The 16,344-nt window shown below is 41.6% G+C and overlaps 1 protein-coding gene across 1 annotated transcript in view; it reads left to right on the top strand.

The window, feature by feature from the left end:
* LOC148041786 (exocyst complex component SEC3A-like) overlaps positions 1-16,344 on the top strand; it is a 161,767-nt gene that overhangs the window by 15,978 nt on the left and 129,445 nt on the right. The window contains exons 2-8 of the mRNA XM_087682434.1: positions 5,184-5,257; positions 5,363-5,443; positions 5,541-5,608; positions 5,697-5,799; positions 6,071-6,216; positions 6,970-7,087; positions 7,168-7,272. Of these exons, the coding sequence (XP_087538560.1) occupies positions 5,184-5,257; positions 5,363-5,443; positions 5,541-5,608; positions 5,697-5,799; positions 6,071-6,216; positions 6,970-7,087; positions 7,168-7,272 (695 nt within the window). The remainder of the gene's footprint in view (positions 1-5,183; positions 5,258-5,362; positions 5,444-5,540; positions 5,609-5,696; positions 5,800-6,070; positions 6,217-6,969; positions 7,088-7,167; positions 7,273-16,344) is intronic.

Below are 16,344 nucleotides of genomic sequence, written 5' to 3'. Positions count from 1 at the left end.
GATCCACACTTGGTGGTGGGTGGCATTCCTAAGCCGTGAAAAACTTGAAAGTGTGGGGATGGAAGGATGAACCTCCATCATGGGGACACCACCTGGCCGAGGAAAAGATGAGGTCCTAAGAGGTGTGCCTATCGGTGAAGGGCTTGTAAAAAAAAAAAAGACAGAGACCAAAGAGACAATAGGGTTTGCGGGGAGAAACATAGTGTGTTTATGGCAAACACTCAGAGAGAAGAAACTCAGAAACACAAGAAGAACACGGCGATGATGCACTAAATCATGCTATGAGAAGAAAAGTTGATACAGCGGAGCCTAAGCTCAGAAGATAATTGCATTGTTTTGTTTGAATTTGGTGGCAGCACTTGTGGGAATCTGCATAGTGAAGGGAGTGAAATGTAGTCCTTTGGGTAGTGGGCTATCGAAGTAATCATTGGAAGGCGAACCGCAGTCCTTTGATGCCGTTGGAGATGTGGTAGATGATCAGCAGCTGTTGAGGGAGCGAACTGCAATCCTTTGATGCCGGGGAGTGACCTGGGCTGCAAAACGCAGATCCCAAAGTGTTGGAGTTGTCAAACAGATGGAGGGCAGCCCATATGTTGATGCCAAGAACCGGGTGATGATGCTAGATTCAAAGGAAGTCCCTAGGTTGCAAAATGCAAATACTGGGATGGGTAGGAGATTGAATGGATTTGTCATTTGAGTTGTTGTGGGAAAAGTTGTAGGTTCCTTCTATCCATTAAATGCAAATGAAGAAATAGATGCATCATCAACATCATATTGACCATGAGATGTAAAAATTGAGGGAAAAGATGAAGGAGCACTTACTATAGATTCTTGCTATTTTTGTTTACCTTTGCTTGAGTGCAATTTGAATTACCTATCCTCTTCAAGGCTAATGTATGAATACTTGGTATAAATAGTTCCTTCATCATGAGCATCTCTGATATCTCGCGGAAAAGAGGGAGTAAAATCAAAAGATTGAGAAGTATCATGCATACTTGACATGGGAGTGAATGAAGGGGGAGGAGAAAATGACTGAATTGCAGCCACCAGGAAGGTAGGAAAGCAGGCGAGAGTTGGTAGAGGTGGAAATTGTAGAAAGAAGTCTGGAAATAGGCTCCAATCTGATGTAGACAGCAAGGGGCAGCTTCAGTGGAGATGTGCTCCACGAACGGGGTGTGGGCAACGAAGCTAGTAGGTGTGAAACCTGCAAAAACGAGATTGAGACTGAATGGAGGGCAGCTGACCTATTTATAGAAAGTTTCGGGACCTCGTACCGTGCATTGTTTAAAAACTCTCTCTAATTAAGTATGCAACGCTTATGTTAGCTCAACATACTTAACCGTCCATCGAGCTCCGCTTTGAAAGTCCTACATGTTCCGGACTTGGGCTTCTTACTCCTCTTAGTTTATGGCCTTACTAGGCTCGGTACCTAGGTTATCTTCACCAAGAAGGCTATTTTGTTGAGGACTCTTCTTTAGGAGTTGCTTTAGTGATAGGTCAGTGGGAGAGAGGGATTTACATGCTTCATTCCCCTTTCATTGTATAGGGTCCTCTGAGGTAATCTTCCATTGCCGCACCCGTTCTTGATTGTGTACCACCTGTCCCACTGGTTCCATCCCATCCTCCACTATCTTCTTTGGTGGTTCCCTTGTACCTCCCATCCCTTTCAGAGGGGGATGATATTGGTGATGCAGTTGTGAATTTCGTGTCCCCTTGTGCTTTCTTGGAGCATGAAGAGCTTCTTCATCAACAAATTTCATGATTTGCTATGCATAGTTGTGAGAGGCTTCGATAGTTACATTTCATCATTGGAATGGCTCACATCTCTTGGATGTCGCTAATTGCCTACCTCTGACACTATTAGCCTACCCAAGGACAATGAATGGCACATATGAATCCAAGAGAATGCCCTTTCCTTAGTAATTGGCTTGATGAACACGATAAATATATTGCATTTAGAAATTTACTTACTAACTAACAAACATATCCACCAACTTAACAAACTTACCACTACTGAACTGGCATGAGTACTTAATCTTCTTGCGTGCGATACCTTGAGAAAAGCATGAAGTAAAAAGAGAAATAATAATGGATTTTGTCTTCTTTGGACTCCAGCAACATCCTCGATATGAGAGGGGGTGTTAGTGGTCACGTGTGACTTGCATAGTCATCTCTTGCTTGTGAGCATCAGCTTGAATTGACGGGGACATTAGGAGTTTTGGCATTTAGTCTATCATGTATTTTGATGGAGGAGGTAGCTCTGTTTAGAGCATGCATTTCTTTTCCAATCGGTTTAAGTGTATTCACAACGGCTGAGGTTTAGTTTCAGCCTTGCATTTCTATTTATGGTACATATGAATCCAAGAGAATGCCCTTTCCTTAGTAATTGGCTTGATGAACAGGATAAATATATTGCATTTAGAAATTTACTTATTAACTAACAAACATATCCACTAACTTAACAAACTTACCACTACTGAACCGGCACGAGTACTTAATCTTCTTGTGTGTGATGCCTTGAGAAAAGCATGAAGTAAAAAGAGGAATAATAATAATGGATTTCGTCTTCTTTGGACTCCAGCCACATCCTCGATCTAAGAGGGGGTGTTAGTGGTCATGTGTGACTTGCATAGTCATTTCTTGCTTGTGAGCATCAACTTGAATTGACGGGGACATTAGGAGTTTTGGCATTTAGTCTATCATGTATTTTGATGGAGGAGGCAGTTCTGTTTAGAGCATGCATTTCTTTTCCAGTCGGTTTAAGTGTATTCACATTGGCTGAGGTTTAGTTTCAGCCTTGCATTTCTATTTCAATGGATTTGCATCGTTTTCACATCATCCAAATGGGGCGACCAACATTCCTTGTCGGTGATAACATTTTATTATTATTTTATTGCTGGTTGGCTGGCATTTAGTGCACCATGTGGCAGCAATCAGCTGGTTTCAGCAATTCTTGGCTATTCATAGCTGTTCCATAGTGGCTAGTTATCATCGCAGATTCATCTTGTGCAGGTTCAGCACACTTTGACATGTGGGACTCTCCATCTTTTGGTGCGCATTGGGGCTGCTGTAGCGACTAATCAGTTCATCTTTGTATTCAGCATTGTTTTGGAGTTCAGTATGGATTTTCTTCTTCCATTCTCTTCTTTGATTGTAGTTTTTCTCTTCCCCTCTCTTTCAGTGTTTGTGTTTCCTCTTTCATTGTGCACTTCTGCATAGGCAAGCCTGCAAGGTGGGCATTAAGGTGGGGATTTATGTCATGAGGACATGTATTTTTGAAACCTCACTTAACATGTGGATTAACTTTTAATCATATGATTAAGTAAATGTTGCACATGTGAGGTGCAAGTGGGGTTACAGTAAATTTACGAGCCCAGGACTTGAGAAAATCACGGGATGTCAAAGGCGAAAGTTGCTATAAGTTATGTTGCACAGGTATTTGGTGTCAATTGTTGGCCTAGGTCATTCATTTGGCCACAAGTGTTAGTTGGTGACACTAGAGATGTGGCGTTTATTGGTACCCAACGCCTTTATTGGTACCCAACGCCGATCTAATGGTCAAAGATGGCATAGAGAGAATTCGAAGTGAAAGATGCCTAGCCAATTAATTATTGGCCAGTCAGATTATTTTTCTGGGAATTGAAATAATTATTAGATTAATTTTCAATAATTAAAGACTGAAAATTAATATTTAATGATGGACAATGTCAGAAAAACTATTTGGGAAGGTTGCCACTTGGCAAACTTGCCCATACAGACTGATAAAAGGTTGAAAAAGAGGAAAAATGAGATCATTTTGCTGTAGCAATTGTGGGAGAGTTGTGAGCAGCCATAACCAGCCTATTTTCAGCCATTGTAACCAGCCATGAGTGAGTTTTGAGGAGTTGATCGCAGATTCAGACCCTCCAGCGCTGGGCAATTGCATCTAGGTACAAGGTGACAACTGATTTGGATGTCTCAGCTATAGGCGACAGCATTTAATGCTGTTTTGGTAGGGTAGCAGCTGCATTTGATTGATTTTCAGTCATTCTTCACGACAAGACTCTGAATCTTCTCTCTCTACAGTTTTCTCTCTCATCTCCCAACCATTTCACAGCCTTGTTTCGAAGATCTCAGCATTTGGACCCTTGGAGGTTGAGAAATTGCAAATTTATTTGCTGTAAACCCTAATTTACAGCAGAAACTAGGATTTACAGCAGAAACTAGGGTTTAGCCGTAGCCTCGGGAAGCATGCTACAAGACTTGGATTTTTTAGGGCTGAAGGTGAATTTGAGCTAAATTCAGGTGGAGGACTAGCAGCCATTGAATTTGGGGCATTTTCATTGTCTATGAAGTGGGTGAAGGCCAATTAAGTGCCCGAATCAAGGGGCAAAATAGATTGAAGACTTGCTGGTCACTTTGGATAGCAAGGGGAGTTTGGATTGCGAAGGGGATTTGGAGAATCCCATTGTAAATCAACTTCTTCTTCAATAAAGCTTAAGAAATACCGAAAGCGGCTCTAATTTTGGGGCCAATCGGGTGTGCATTGTCCAAGATTAGTAGGTAAATTTGTATTTTCAGATTTGCATTTATTGTTTGCTGCTGTAATTAAGTTGTAATCAAGGATTTATCACCCATCCACGGAAGGAAGGCTGGTTTCAATCAATGACCCACATATGGGGGTTGTTAATAAAGTAGTGCAAATTCTCTTTTCTGAGCTAGTGAAACAATCTTTTCAAGCCTTTTTGGATGTGCTATTTTTCTTTGCCATTGAATAGTCCTACAAATAGAAAAAGTTGTCAGACAAAAGTGGATTTAAAAATATTCAAAATTCACAAAACCCAAATAAATGTATAAGATTTCTAGGTTGAAAATTGAAAACACAACAAGTGTGGTCATCTTATAAGTGAGTCACTTATTCTTAGTATTATTCTTATTCTTTCAACTATGTTGATTATATGTTCCATATAGGCTTCCGTCCACCATGCCTAGAGTAGAACTATGATCTTCATCTTTGTCAACCTTGCCACTCCTGCCATCATACGCTTTCTACCCCAAGTATTGCATGTGCAAACCTCATATATTGCAGTGTCTCAAATTTATTTTACGTAGTGGATAAAAGTAGTGAGGGGGTTTTGGCAAATTGCTCTCCAAATCAGGTTAATATTTTTAGTAAATGTATCATATGTTGTACTTGCTGGCAGCAAAGAGGTCATCCACAAAACCAAATATGAAGGTTGACCTGCAAGTGTTGAAGCCTTCATCTGGTGGATTTGAGGTACAAACTCTCTGTGTGGTTTCTACTATACTGGTGGCTATATTTTGTTCATGCACATAGAGCTCTTATTCACTTTCCGTATTGTGATCTCTATGTCAATTGTAGCCTGCGAAATTGTATAAGCTAAAACATCTTATCAAAATTGAAGCTGCACAAAGCGACACTGCTGGCTGTACATTTGTGTTGGTTGGTGTACCAAACCCGTATAACCCTAACTTATCGTAATTGTCATTTTTTTGACATCTTCAATTTTGATTTCCCCCCTTTTTTGGTGATTGAGCAGGGCTTTGACAATTTAAAAAGTCAAAGTGTTGCTCCACCTCAGTGGACCATGCGCAGTGTTGATGACAGGTTGAGATGAATAGCCTTCTTTTATGTTGGCACCTTTGAAGTTGATGCTTACTGTTTTTGTCAGTTATACTGATTGAGATAATTGCAGGAACCGATTCTTGACGTGTGTTTTGAAGCTATGTAAGGAAAATCTTGGCCGCTTGCCAAAGATAGTGGGCATGGATGTTGTAGAAATGGCACTTTGGGCTCAGGTTTGTAATATGCTAACAATAAAATTGCTAACAATAAAATTGCGGCTGCAAATATTTGTGTTGTGTATTGACCACATGTATGCATGAATGTCCTTGGATATAATTTGATTAAAAGCGTTTGGCAAACGATCAGCCAGTTGCAAATGAATCCCACTGAGAGGCTTGTCAAAATCAAACAATTACACTGCTGTGACTCACACTTTGTGTGACACAGAAAACAGCCAGGATTTTTTCAAGGAAACTGAGTTTCCAGGAACCATTCTTTGTGCAGGCAAATGCAAAGGCCCTACCTTTAGGAGGGCCTGCTGATGTTGAAGCTGTTGCTGCTGTGGATGGTTCTGAGGAGCTCAGTTTAACTGTGGAAAGAGATCTTGTTTCAAAGGCAGAGGAGGATGATATGGAGGCTCTTCTTGATACGTGGGTATCTATCTCTTCATCTGTATCTGCTACATATTTTATGATATTTGAAACTATTGAATATTTGCTTTTCCATTATACCTAAATTTGAGGTGGTACAATGCTTGACATATTTCCTTATGTTAGGTCACCTTATTTTTTCCAAGCTTTGAACATACTCTTAAAAGTATTTTCTGAAAATAGAGAACCACTCTTTCCTATGCTCTACATTTTGTTCAGTACTGCAATGTCTCATTCATGGATGCATGCTTATCATTATTTCAATAGATGCTTGCACAAGCTACTAATCATGAATCTTCAGCTATAGACATTGGTCAGGAACCAGTTGTATTTATTCCATTCAATTAGTTTTGGCTGCCTGATGGGTACACTTTTGAAGTTCACAATCGCTAGTCTTCTATCTGGATTGCCATGTTGGTTTAAGGCTTGAAAAGCTGCTTGTAGGGTCTTTGACGGGAAAGACATGCTTGAAACTTCTTTGTGTACGTTTGTGCTCCAATTCCTAGTGCTCCCGAGTCCCAATATTTACTCATTTAAAAAGCGCTCTGGACTCAATGCGCATTAAGCATGAAGTTATCTGCATTATATGGGAAATCCAGATCATGTTTCAAGATCGTTTAAGTGACAACACATCTGAATATGACAACTACATGTCATGAGTTTTGACATATAGAAACTGCCGCAGTGTTCCCTTAATGCATTTATTGATTGCAAACAGAGTGAAAAGGGTTTTTGCTTTTTGCCTTACTGCAGGTATGTCATGGGTATCGGTGAAGCAGAGGCATTCTCTGAAAGGTTGAAGCGTGAACTTTTGGCATTAGAAGCCGCCAATGTTCATGCCATTCTGGAAAGTGAGCCTCTTGTGGAGGAGGTATTTGAAACCTGCTGCCTTGCTCTCAAATAAAATTTTGTTGGCACCATATTTTTACTTTGCAGATGCCTTATTTACAGGTTTTGCACCAGCTGGATATGGCTGTGTATGGAGTTGATGATTTGGATGAATGGCTCCGTATATTTAATGTGAAGCTGAGGCACATGCGAGAAGATATTGAATCTGTGAGTGTATGAACTTTGTAATATATTATATGAGCTGTGAGGATATAAGAAGAGCTTTACTGCATATATTTGAACGATCATTCATTTCTTCTACTTTGAATGATTGTGACATTGATCACTTCCCAAATTTTAAAAGGAGGGCATTTAATGGAGAGCATCCAGTCCATTCTGGGCATGCCCGTCTTTGCCTGGGGTGTGCCACTATTTTACACACGTGCAAATTGACACATCTCGAGTGGAGTCCTTTCATTGCAGATATACATCACTCATATCACATATATATTTCAGCTGATATATTTCAGTTGAGTTCATTTACACTAGCATCTCCTTCCATCTTTGTGAGTTGAGTTATAGTGAGTGTTTCCACATTCTTTCATGATATTAGAGTGCAGGCCTATGTGAGATTATTTGTCACAAAGAAGAGCAGGCTGCAAGATATGTGAAGGTGATGGAAAACGAACAAACAACAAAGAATAGACAAGTTGAAGAATGCAGCATAAGCGAAGTAGAAGTCAAGCAGTGTGTGCAATGTTATGAAGAAAGACATAAGTCTAGGCAGTCAAATTAAAGTCTAGCATGAAAGACACGGCATTGGTGACAACAAAAACATCAGGTTCAAACAGGAAGTTCAACATAGTAGATGATGTAGGTGGCGTGGACTGTGATGCATGACATAGGCATGTGCGATGACAGCATTTTCGTTTAGATATGCGAGCCCCATATTCAAGTGTGATAGTCAAATTGTCAATGGCAGGCAGACATTATGTCTGGCAGTCAGATGGTCAATGCTTGCCAGTTGTTATGTAACCAGCAGGTCATCAAGTTTGGTAAAGACAGCATTTAGATAAAAATCAAATGTTTCAATCAGTAAATGCCATAACATCGAGGGGAATTTTACAAGCTTCTTCATTATGTATGAGCCAAAGTAAAGCTCAGACTTTTCTGACTTATGTGATTGTCACTTAGCAGATGTGTGACTTACATGTGGTAAATGCCATAACATCGAGGGGGATTTTACAAGCTTCTTCATTATGTATGAGCCAAAGTAAAGCTCAGACTTTTCTGACTTATGTGATTGTCACTTAGCAGATGTGTGACTTACATGTGGGTTATTTGATTTCGTCAGCTTGATGTGACTAGGGTAATTTGTGACTAGCCTGACTACATTGACCAAGGTTAACTGGGATGACTAGCATGACTTACATTAGTTGGGAAAAAATTGATGGTGGTGGTTTGGTAGTTGGCATCCAGTCAATTCATGTTGTGGGGTATTTTGCAGTGTTTTTCCCAAGTTTATGAATTGTTTTGAAGCGTTTGTCAAAAGTAGGTAGTTGTTGTTTGTTGGGTTGGAGTGTCCACTTAGTGCAGCCAAAAGGGAGGTGCATAAGTGTTTTTTGGTTTTTAGCAGTAAAAGAGTGTTGTAGCAGCTAGAAGGTCTCCAGTTGAAAGATGTGGCAAATTTTTTCCACATGTTGTGTGGTTGAGAGAGGGTGGCAAGAGGAGTTGCATCTTCATTGGTTGTTCTGCTATGCAGGCAGTGGCCAAGCTTTGGCCAAGTGAACACTGTGCAGGTCCTAAATGGGGAGACTCTAAAGGATGAGTCATTGGTGTTAGAAGTAAAGACACTTGCTTCCCTAGGTTGAATATTTGCGTGTGGAAATTACTCCATGTGTGTAGATTGTGTGTGATGAGTCTATGAATATAGGACTCATGGATTTGGATGTATGTTATACAAGGGGTGGATGTCAGTCTTGGGCGGGGCTGATTTTAGTGTAGCAGAGATGCTTTTGTTGGCATTTCAGAGATAGATGCTATACAGGAAGAGTCAGAGTCTACGATAGAACATTGTCAGTTATGTGCTAGATGATGTTGGTCATGATGGTATAGAGTTTACTGAATTGTAATAGAGCAGTTGTATTGGCCACATAATATAGGACGATTTTGCTTTATTAGATGATGTTCTTGAAGATTTATTAGTCATGTGTATGGAGGATGATCTAAGGGATATTAACATTCTTGAATTTTCAGTTTCAGGAGACACTGCATTCTTACATGAGGGGGACTATTTACAGGATGTTACATGTTTATAGGACTAGAGAGGGCAGTTTGGAGGACACACTAGTCTCACAGGGAGACATTCCATCTAGAGGAGGTAAATGCTGTTCCAAAGTGGGAAATCCCGGTTCTTGCGAGAGCCATTCTGGTCCTAGTGGTGGTTTCATCTACATTCTTGTCTGAGACGGAGGTTGTTCTTGTCTACATCTTAGAAAGGGCTGCTTACTTCTCCCTTAGGGGGCCATCCTAGTCTCACATGTGGCTAGATACCATAGTTTTGGGGGATTAAGATCTTCACTTTTGTTGTGAAAGTTCCAGACGTAGCCAAGGTTGGCATTCCAGAGATTGCAAAGGACCACCAATCCATCTCTCCAAAGGTGTTACTAGAGATGCAAGGAGAGTTCCATTGCGAGATTGAAATGGGGCTAGCATTCCAGTTTCCAGGTCTTTGGATCAAACTGCATTTCTTTATCTGAGGTCTATTATCTTTACACACCTACCACATCTTTTGGAAAGGGGTTGGGGTGCTTTCTATCCTTTCATGGTTCACTTTTTGGAGCAATTCATGGTTGATCTTTAATGGTTGTTGTTTGTAGAGGGGGCCACTTGTTAAATATCTTTTGAATGTTTCCTTCTCCATTTTCATTTGTTCTGAGAACGTTGTTGACAGGTAGTGTTGAGATCTTGTCCATGTTGATTCTAGGCATCCCTTATCTTTTGTCCTTGGTGTCTAACTCTTCTATATACTAATGCAAATTGATGCACCTTGAGTCACACACACACACACACACACACACACACACACACACATTTGCAAGGGTTTTGCGGACTGGGCTGATCACACCATTATATCTCTTTTCAAGAGTGGAGACCTCATGATTCTCAACAATTACTGGACTATTATGATTGACCATTGTTTGTTAAATCTATGGTTCTATCATTGAGCATGAGTTGAGTCATTGGGCAAAGAGATAAAGGCATACATGGTTATAATTGAGAAACCCAAGAGATCGCACTGCATATGAAAGTAAAGATAAAACCTATAGTAGAGCTTTTAGAGTCTACACTCCTTGCAAAATCAGCATCTACATATCCAAGAATGGTGCATCCTTCCTTTTGAAGCATATGCATATAAATCTAGTGCCATTTCAAGCATCTCATGATACTCTTTGCTACTTGCCAATGCTTCTTTCTCAGGTTTGCCATATACCTACCCATTGAATAGGTAATGTCTAGATGTGCAGCAACCATGGCATACATAATGTTACCAACTGTGGGTGTATAAGGAACCTTGTCCATTTCATCCTTTTGCTCATTTGACTTGGGGCTATACTCTTGGCTAAGTTTCAAATATGGAGGCAACATTGGTAGGGAGTTGTAGGCCAAGTTGGTTTTAGGAAAGGGTTTAAAATATACTTAAAACCATCATAGGGGAGGGGCAACCACATGGGAGAGGATTTTCTGTTGTTTTGTAGATTGTCATGTCATATTTGATATTGTACCATGAGCCAAGCTCAAGGTAACTACCAAATGTTTCACCCTTGGAGCATTGCATCTCATCTCAAAATGTTTCACCTTTGGGATGTTTCCAAGTGAAACGCTAGGTGAAATGGCTGGATATCACATCTAAAGTATATATATGTATATGAGAGAGAGAGAGAGAGAGAGAGAGAGAGAGAGAGAGAGATTATGCTTTCTCTATACACACACACTCCCCCCCTCTTTGTGGCATAACTAAAGTGTGGTGGAAGCTCACAATGATGGAAGGATGGCATAACAAGATGCCGTTCAAATGCAAGGTATTCATTTGGTGCATGTTGGTGGGTGGTCTTCCCCTTGGTTCAGTTCTTCACTAGCGGGGTAATTTCCAATGGCAATTGTTTCTTCTGTACTACTGCAATGGAGATTGGAGTCTTCCCATCACCGATTTATCTCGTCCTTTTGCCCATAAAATTTGGCTTCTCCTTTTTGACATTTGACATGTTGTGGTGCATACCAAGATGCGTTCTTTTGATTGGGTTTTTGGTAAGCCTAAGCATCATGGTTTGCTACAACCTCACATAAAGATTCTAGTTTCCTTTTCTCAGATTTTGGGGTCGTTTGCATATTTGGGTCACACGCAATGCATTCCTTTTTGATGTTGTCTCAGGCATCTGGAATTATGTAGCCAAGCTTATATGCCACAGAGCTGTCCAACTAAGGAAATGGAAAAGGCAAGAATGATTTGAGTGCAAGGTGAAAATAGAAGGCATCCTTCCCATAATCCACTAACGAGCCTCTCTCTCTCTCTCTCATAATGGACCATTATATTATCACATGAGAAGTATAAGACTCCCAATAGAGTAGCAGAAGAAACTACCCTACACCAAGAAAATAAATCCTCCTAAGGGAGAAGGCCAGTGTGCTGAACAAGATCCAACTGCCAATGAAGAAGACTCTTCAGCCTACCAACGTGACTTTGAACCCTAGAGGTGGAATTAATAATGAAGGCATTCCAAGTGACCCAGTTGTGCTAACACCCCTACAATCTAAGAAAATGAAACAATATCTTCATATGTGGCTGCTCGAGAGTGGGATACTCGGAATGCCTTCATTTTTGATTCTGCCTCGGGTATCCATGGTCATGTGGCCCATATTGGTGGTCTATTGTTATGGTGGTGGATCTCCTCTATGGTTTGAGCTGACTTGGTTTTTCGTGACATTGTTGCTCCTTGGCTAGATATTGTTTTCTCCACTCTGGCTGTCCTTTCTGTGTGATATTTGTGTGTTATGGTCTTAAAGGCTTGTCGGCTTGATTTGTGTTTGTTCTCTTTGTTTTTAGCTGACCCAATGGTCTGATGTAAGAGAGAGGGAGGGAGGCCTTTGTAGCTCTAGTTCAAGGCTCTTTGCAATGATGACTCCTATTGAGCGTGCAATGCTCTTGTTGTGCTTGGTGCCCTTACCCTTTGGAGGGCCCTATGGTGCTTTCTCTGTTCAGGTTGATGCATATTCATGGAGTGCACTGATTTAATTACCATGGCCAGAGACTTGGCCATGGAGATCAAAGATGGTGTAGCAGAAGAAGAGATGGTCCCTTTCATAGATGAGATGGCCTCATCACCTCATCGGGCGATTCTCCTCTATGCTCATATGCCCTCTCCCTTGAGAGCAGTTCTTAGAGTTTGCTAACTCGCTTTTGGAGGAGTATGTTGAGCATAAATCATAGAGAAATTCCTGCCTGCACGGAGGAAGAAATTTTAGATGCAGAGGTGAATACTCAAGAGGTTCTTCACTCCTTTTTTGCCTTTCATGAGTGAGGCATTATTCTCTTCTTTACAGGCGGGATTCTTATCCTCACCTGGATCCATCAGTGGTTGGTATCTCTTCTTCAGACTAATGGTGTGGAGATTTTTGTTGGTCCCTGCGGGTTCTATGAGGTGGTGCTTTGCTCTCCCTTAGTTCGGGACGTTCTTCTCCATCAGCAGGTGCTCTTCTTTGATAAACAACTAGTGTATATTGTTTTTTGGCGTCCTATGGTAGATTTTCAATGTCTACTCAAGTTGGCATGCCCAATATGGGTGGAAGTGGAGCAATGCTCGGCTATTTATTGGACCCTCCTCAAGGATGCTTTGGCTGCTATTGGCCACGTGTTGGTGCCCCCTAGTTTGAAGGCAGCCAACAGAAACAGGATGTGTATGCTTTCGAATACAGCTGGAAAGAGGCTCAACTGGTTGTGCTTCAATTACAATGGTATGTGGCCTCTTTGATTTTGCCTCAACTGGGCTACTTTTGCTGGACATTGTTTCTCATGTGGTCAGTTGGGTCATTTCCTTGTAGAATGTCTGGATAGAAAGACTACCTCAGTGGATCAGCCTTTTGATAAAGAGCAAAACACACCCCCTGTCCTGCTGAGCAATATATTATTGAGCCCAGTTATTCAAAACCACAATCAACTTCTCCCTCAAATCTGGGGACAGAGGGATGGACAGAAGCAACACTAAAGGGAAAGCCATGGAGACTTGTGTGTCTGCAATACTTGTTGACCCTTCCTCATCATCGGACCGTCTCTGTACTTATTCACGTTCCTGAGATGTGCAGACTGCTTCAATTTCCACTCCTCCCAAGTATCCAGAGCCTCCCAAGGAGTTGCAATGACAACAGCCCGCGCGTGTTCCACCAGCCTTGCTGGCCTTTGCTGCTAATAGTCGAGGGATTACTCCGTGGGATTGCAAGTACCTTGGTTCTACCTCTTGCCTTGCAAATGTATCTTCCTCCTTTCGGGCTGAACCTTGGCGTCCCAATCCTTTTGCAATGCTAGGAGACTTCTTTGAGGATGGTGTACTGGAGACATTGGCAGCAAGGGCCTAACCCCACGTGGCCAATTCTCATCAACACTATTGATCTTGTGTGTCGTTCAGTCCCGGGGTGCCTCTTGCATGCTTGTCCTTTTCTGTTTGTTGAGCCCATTGTAATTGGTTTATATATGATGGTATAGAGCCACCTTGAAAGTTTTTTCATAATTAATATAAATAACCCATTGAGAGAGAGAGAGAGAGAGAGAGAGAGAGAGAGAGAGAGAGAGAGAGTGTGTGTGTGTGTGTGTGTGTGTGTGTGTGTGTGTAGGAGCATTTAGGAATTGCACAAATCGAGGATTCTTTGCCAAAGTGTACAAAGAGATCAGCTGATGTCCTCGACTGAGCCTTAAATTGATCATCATCCTCTTCTTCTTCTTGCTAGTCGTCAGCATTTTGAGGCCTTGAGGGACCCACTTCTTGGTCAAAATCAACATTCTCTACTTGCTGTCTATCTTGCATGCTCATTCCAAGATTAGTCATTCCATTTCCCCCAATGCTTTGTGAACCTTCTAATTGTGAAGCATCATTATGACTTGAGCCCATTTCGCTAGAGTATGATGACATGCTTGCTGAAATGCACTTGGCTGATCACAAATTCAGCAATGAGCAGATTGATTGGCTTGCACACAAGTGCCTTGCACCCACCTACTTAAGGGAGTTGATGTATCTCGGCTATGGAACCATGAAGTTGCTAGAGATTAGTCATTCCTTGGACTGGAATTCGTAGGACACAGTTGGTGTAGTCAGTTCTCTTGGAGGGACTTATGTATTTCCCGTCAGTTATTCGGGCTTTTTCAGCAGTTGCAATGTACAGGCACTTGATTTCCTGTAGGGCTAGTGCCATGTGGTAGGCTGACATCAGATGGCAGTTATTTGGGGTTGTGTGCAGCCAGTCGGCAGCATTTATGAGGCCTCCTGCTGGTTGGCCAGTTTTGTAGGCCAACCTACCTATTTTTTTGGCTTTCTTTTGTGCTATTTATGGCACTTGTGTAGCTTGCCCTCCCTAACTTGTGTTTTCAGGTTTGGTGAGAGAGTTCTGGCTCGAGGAGATACATCAACAGCCCTTCTATATCTGCCCTCCTCATTTCAGCATTCAGCATTCATTGGCTGCAGATTTCTGCGTTCTTTTGTCTCTTTTGTCTCTTCCTCTTCTCTTTGTTCATTGTCTTTCAGTCTTGTCCATACGCTTCTGCATTGGCTGCACTTTGACATGGTATTAGAGTAGTGTAAAAGGGCTGATTGCTTGTTAGTAGACCTGATCGGGAGGATTCTTTGTGACAAAAGTTTGTGTTTTTAGCCTTTGGAGGTTGAGATGAACAAGTATAGCATGGAGAAGGAGCGAAGTTGCTGTTTTTTGCAGATCCTTGCTGTTGGTGAAGGAGGAAGGGCTGTGTTTTCAGCCTTTTGAATCAAACTTTGAGTTTTCATCGCCTTCGGCAGGTGAAACTCTTTGAGGATGAGCAGAGGAGGCCCTAGCAAGCATCGGCACCGTACGGGGAGTTGGAGGGGGACTGGCCTTTTCTTGTGCAGTTCATTCCATTTTCAATGTTGATCGAAAATGATGTGAGTTTCAATCTAGTATGGACCGTAAGGTCCTTGTGTTGCCGGCTCTTCCTTTGTACCAGAAATTCAATGGGGAGAATTATCGCATGTGGCACGTAATGATGCTTGCCATACTGCAGTCTTATGATTTGGTGGAGCTCATGACCCAGGATATAAACCATCCTATAGCCCATGATGCCTCCAAGATTTTGTAGATGAGAAAGTTGAGTTGATGAAGGTATAGGCATATTGGGACAAATTGAATGCTCGCATCCATACTTTCCTCTTCCTCTCTTGCACTCCAACCGTCATTGCTCACACAAGCATTTGACCATGGCTTGGGAGATATAGATGGAGCTATATCAAATGCACAATTCGATGACCATGATGAAGTAGGTGTCTTTGGAGGTTCAGATGAGGACTTTGAGTCCTAACTAGTCTTCTTCTATGTGGGAGTATGTCAATAAGCTTCTCCGCAATTGTAGATCTAGGTCTGGAACACAAGGAAGGCGATTACCTTGGAGGACAAAGCGATAACTCTTCTTTTTGAGTTACTACCGTGATTGAGTGTATTCTACTCCAGGTTGATTACTTTAGGGTGCACAGAGACAAATGGGAGGAGTTGTTTCCTATGGTCTTGGACCAAGAGGAACAACTCAAAGGTTAGAACACTTCTAAGTTAGAGGCTTTGACCAGTTAGTCTTCCTAACAGAAGGGGAAGAACAAGAAGAAGAAGAAGGATGAGAAGTCCAAATAGGACAAAGCCAAGGAGTCTACTTGCTGTAAAGAAAAATACCCTAACATAGAAACATAAACAGAAACCGTACGACAAAGCACAAATTGATAAAAAGAACACAGTTAGGGTTAGGGTTAGAGTAACTTAGAGACAATGAACACAGTGAATAAATGAAATGATATGATTACTAATAATACGATGCTTATGCAACAAACACACTATGCAGTGAATGAATACTGAACCTTGAACTCTTGTATCTCTAGGATCAGGGCAGGGATAATGAGCTGGAGAGTGTGTTGTACTCCGAACGGATCCTGAATCGCAGCAAGGCAGCTTCCGGATGATATTTGGAAAAAAGGAAGTGGACTCCCACATGCTGTGTCCGTGGTGTGATGATCGGATTGC

Source organism: Lygodium microphyllum, chromosome 1 (genome assembly GCF_053477565.2).
Source record: "Lygodium microphyllum isolate KBCC chromosome 1, Lygodium_microphyllum_v1.1.10, whole genome shotgun sequence".
NCBI classification, from domain to species: domain Eukaryota; kingdom Viridiplantae; phylum Streptophyta; class Polypodiopsida; order Schizaeales; family Lygodiaceae; genus Lygodium; species Lygodium microphyllum.
This window is presented reverse-complemented; position numbering and strand designations above follow the sequence as displayed.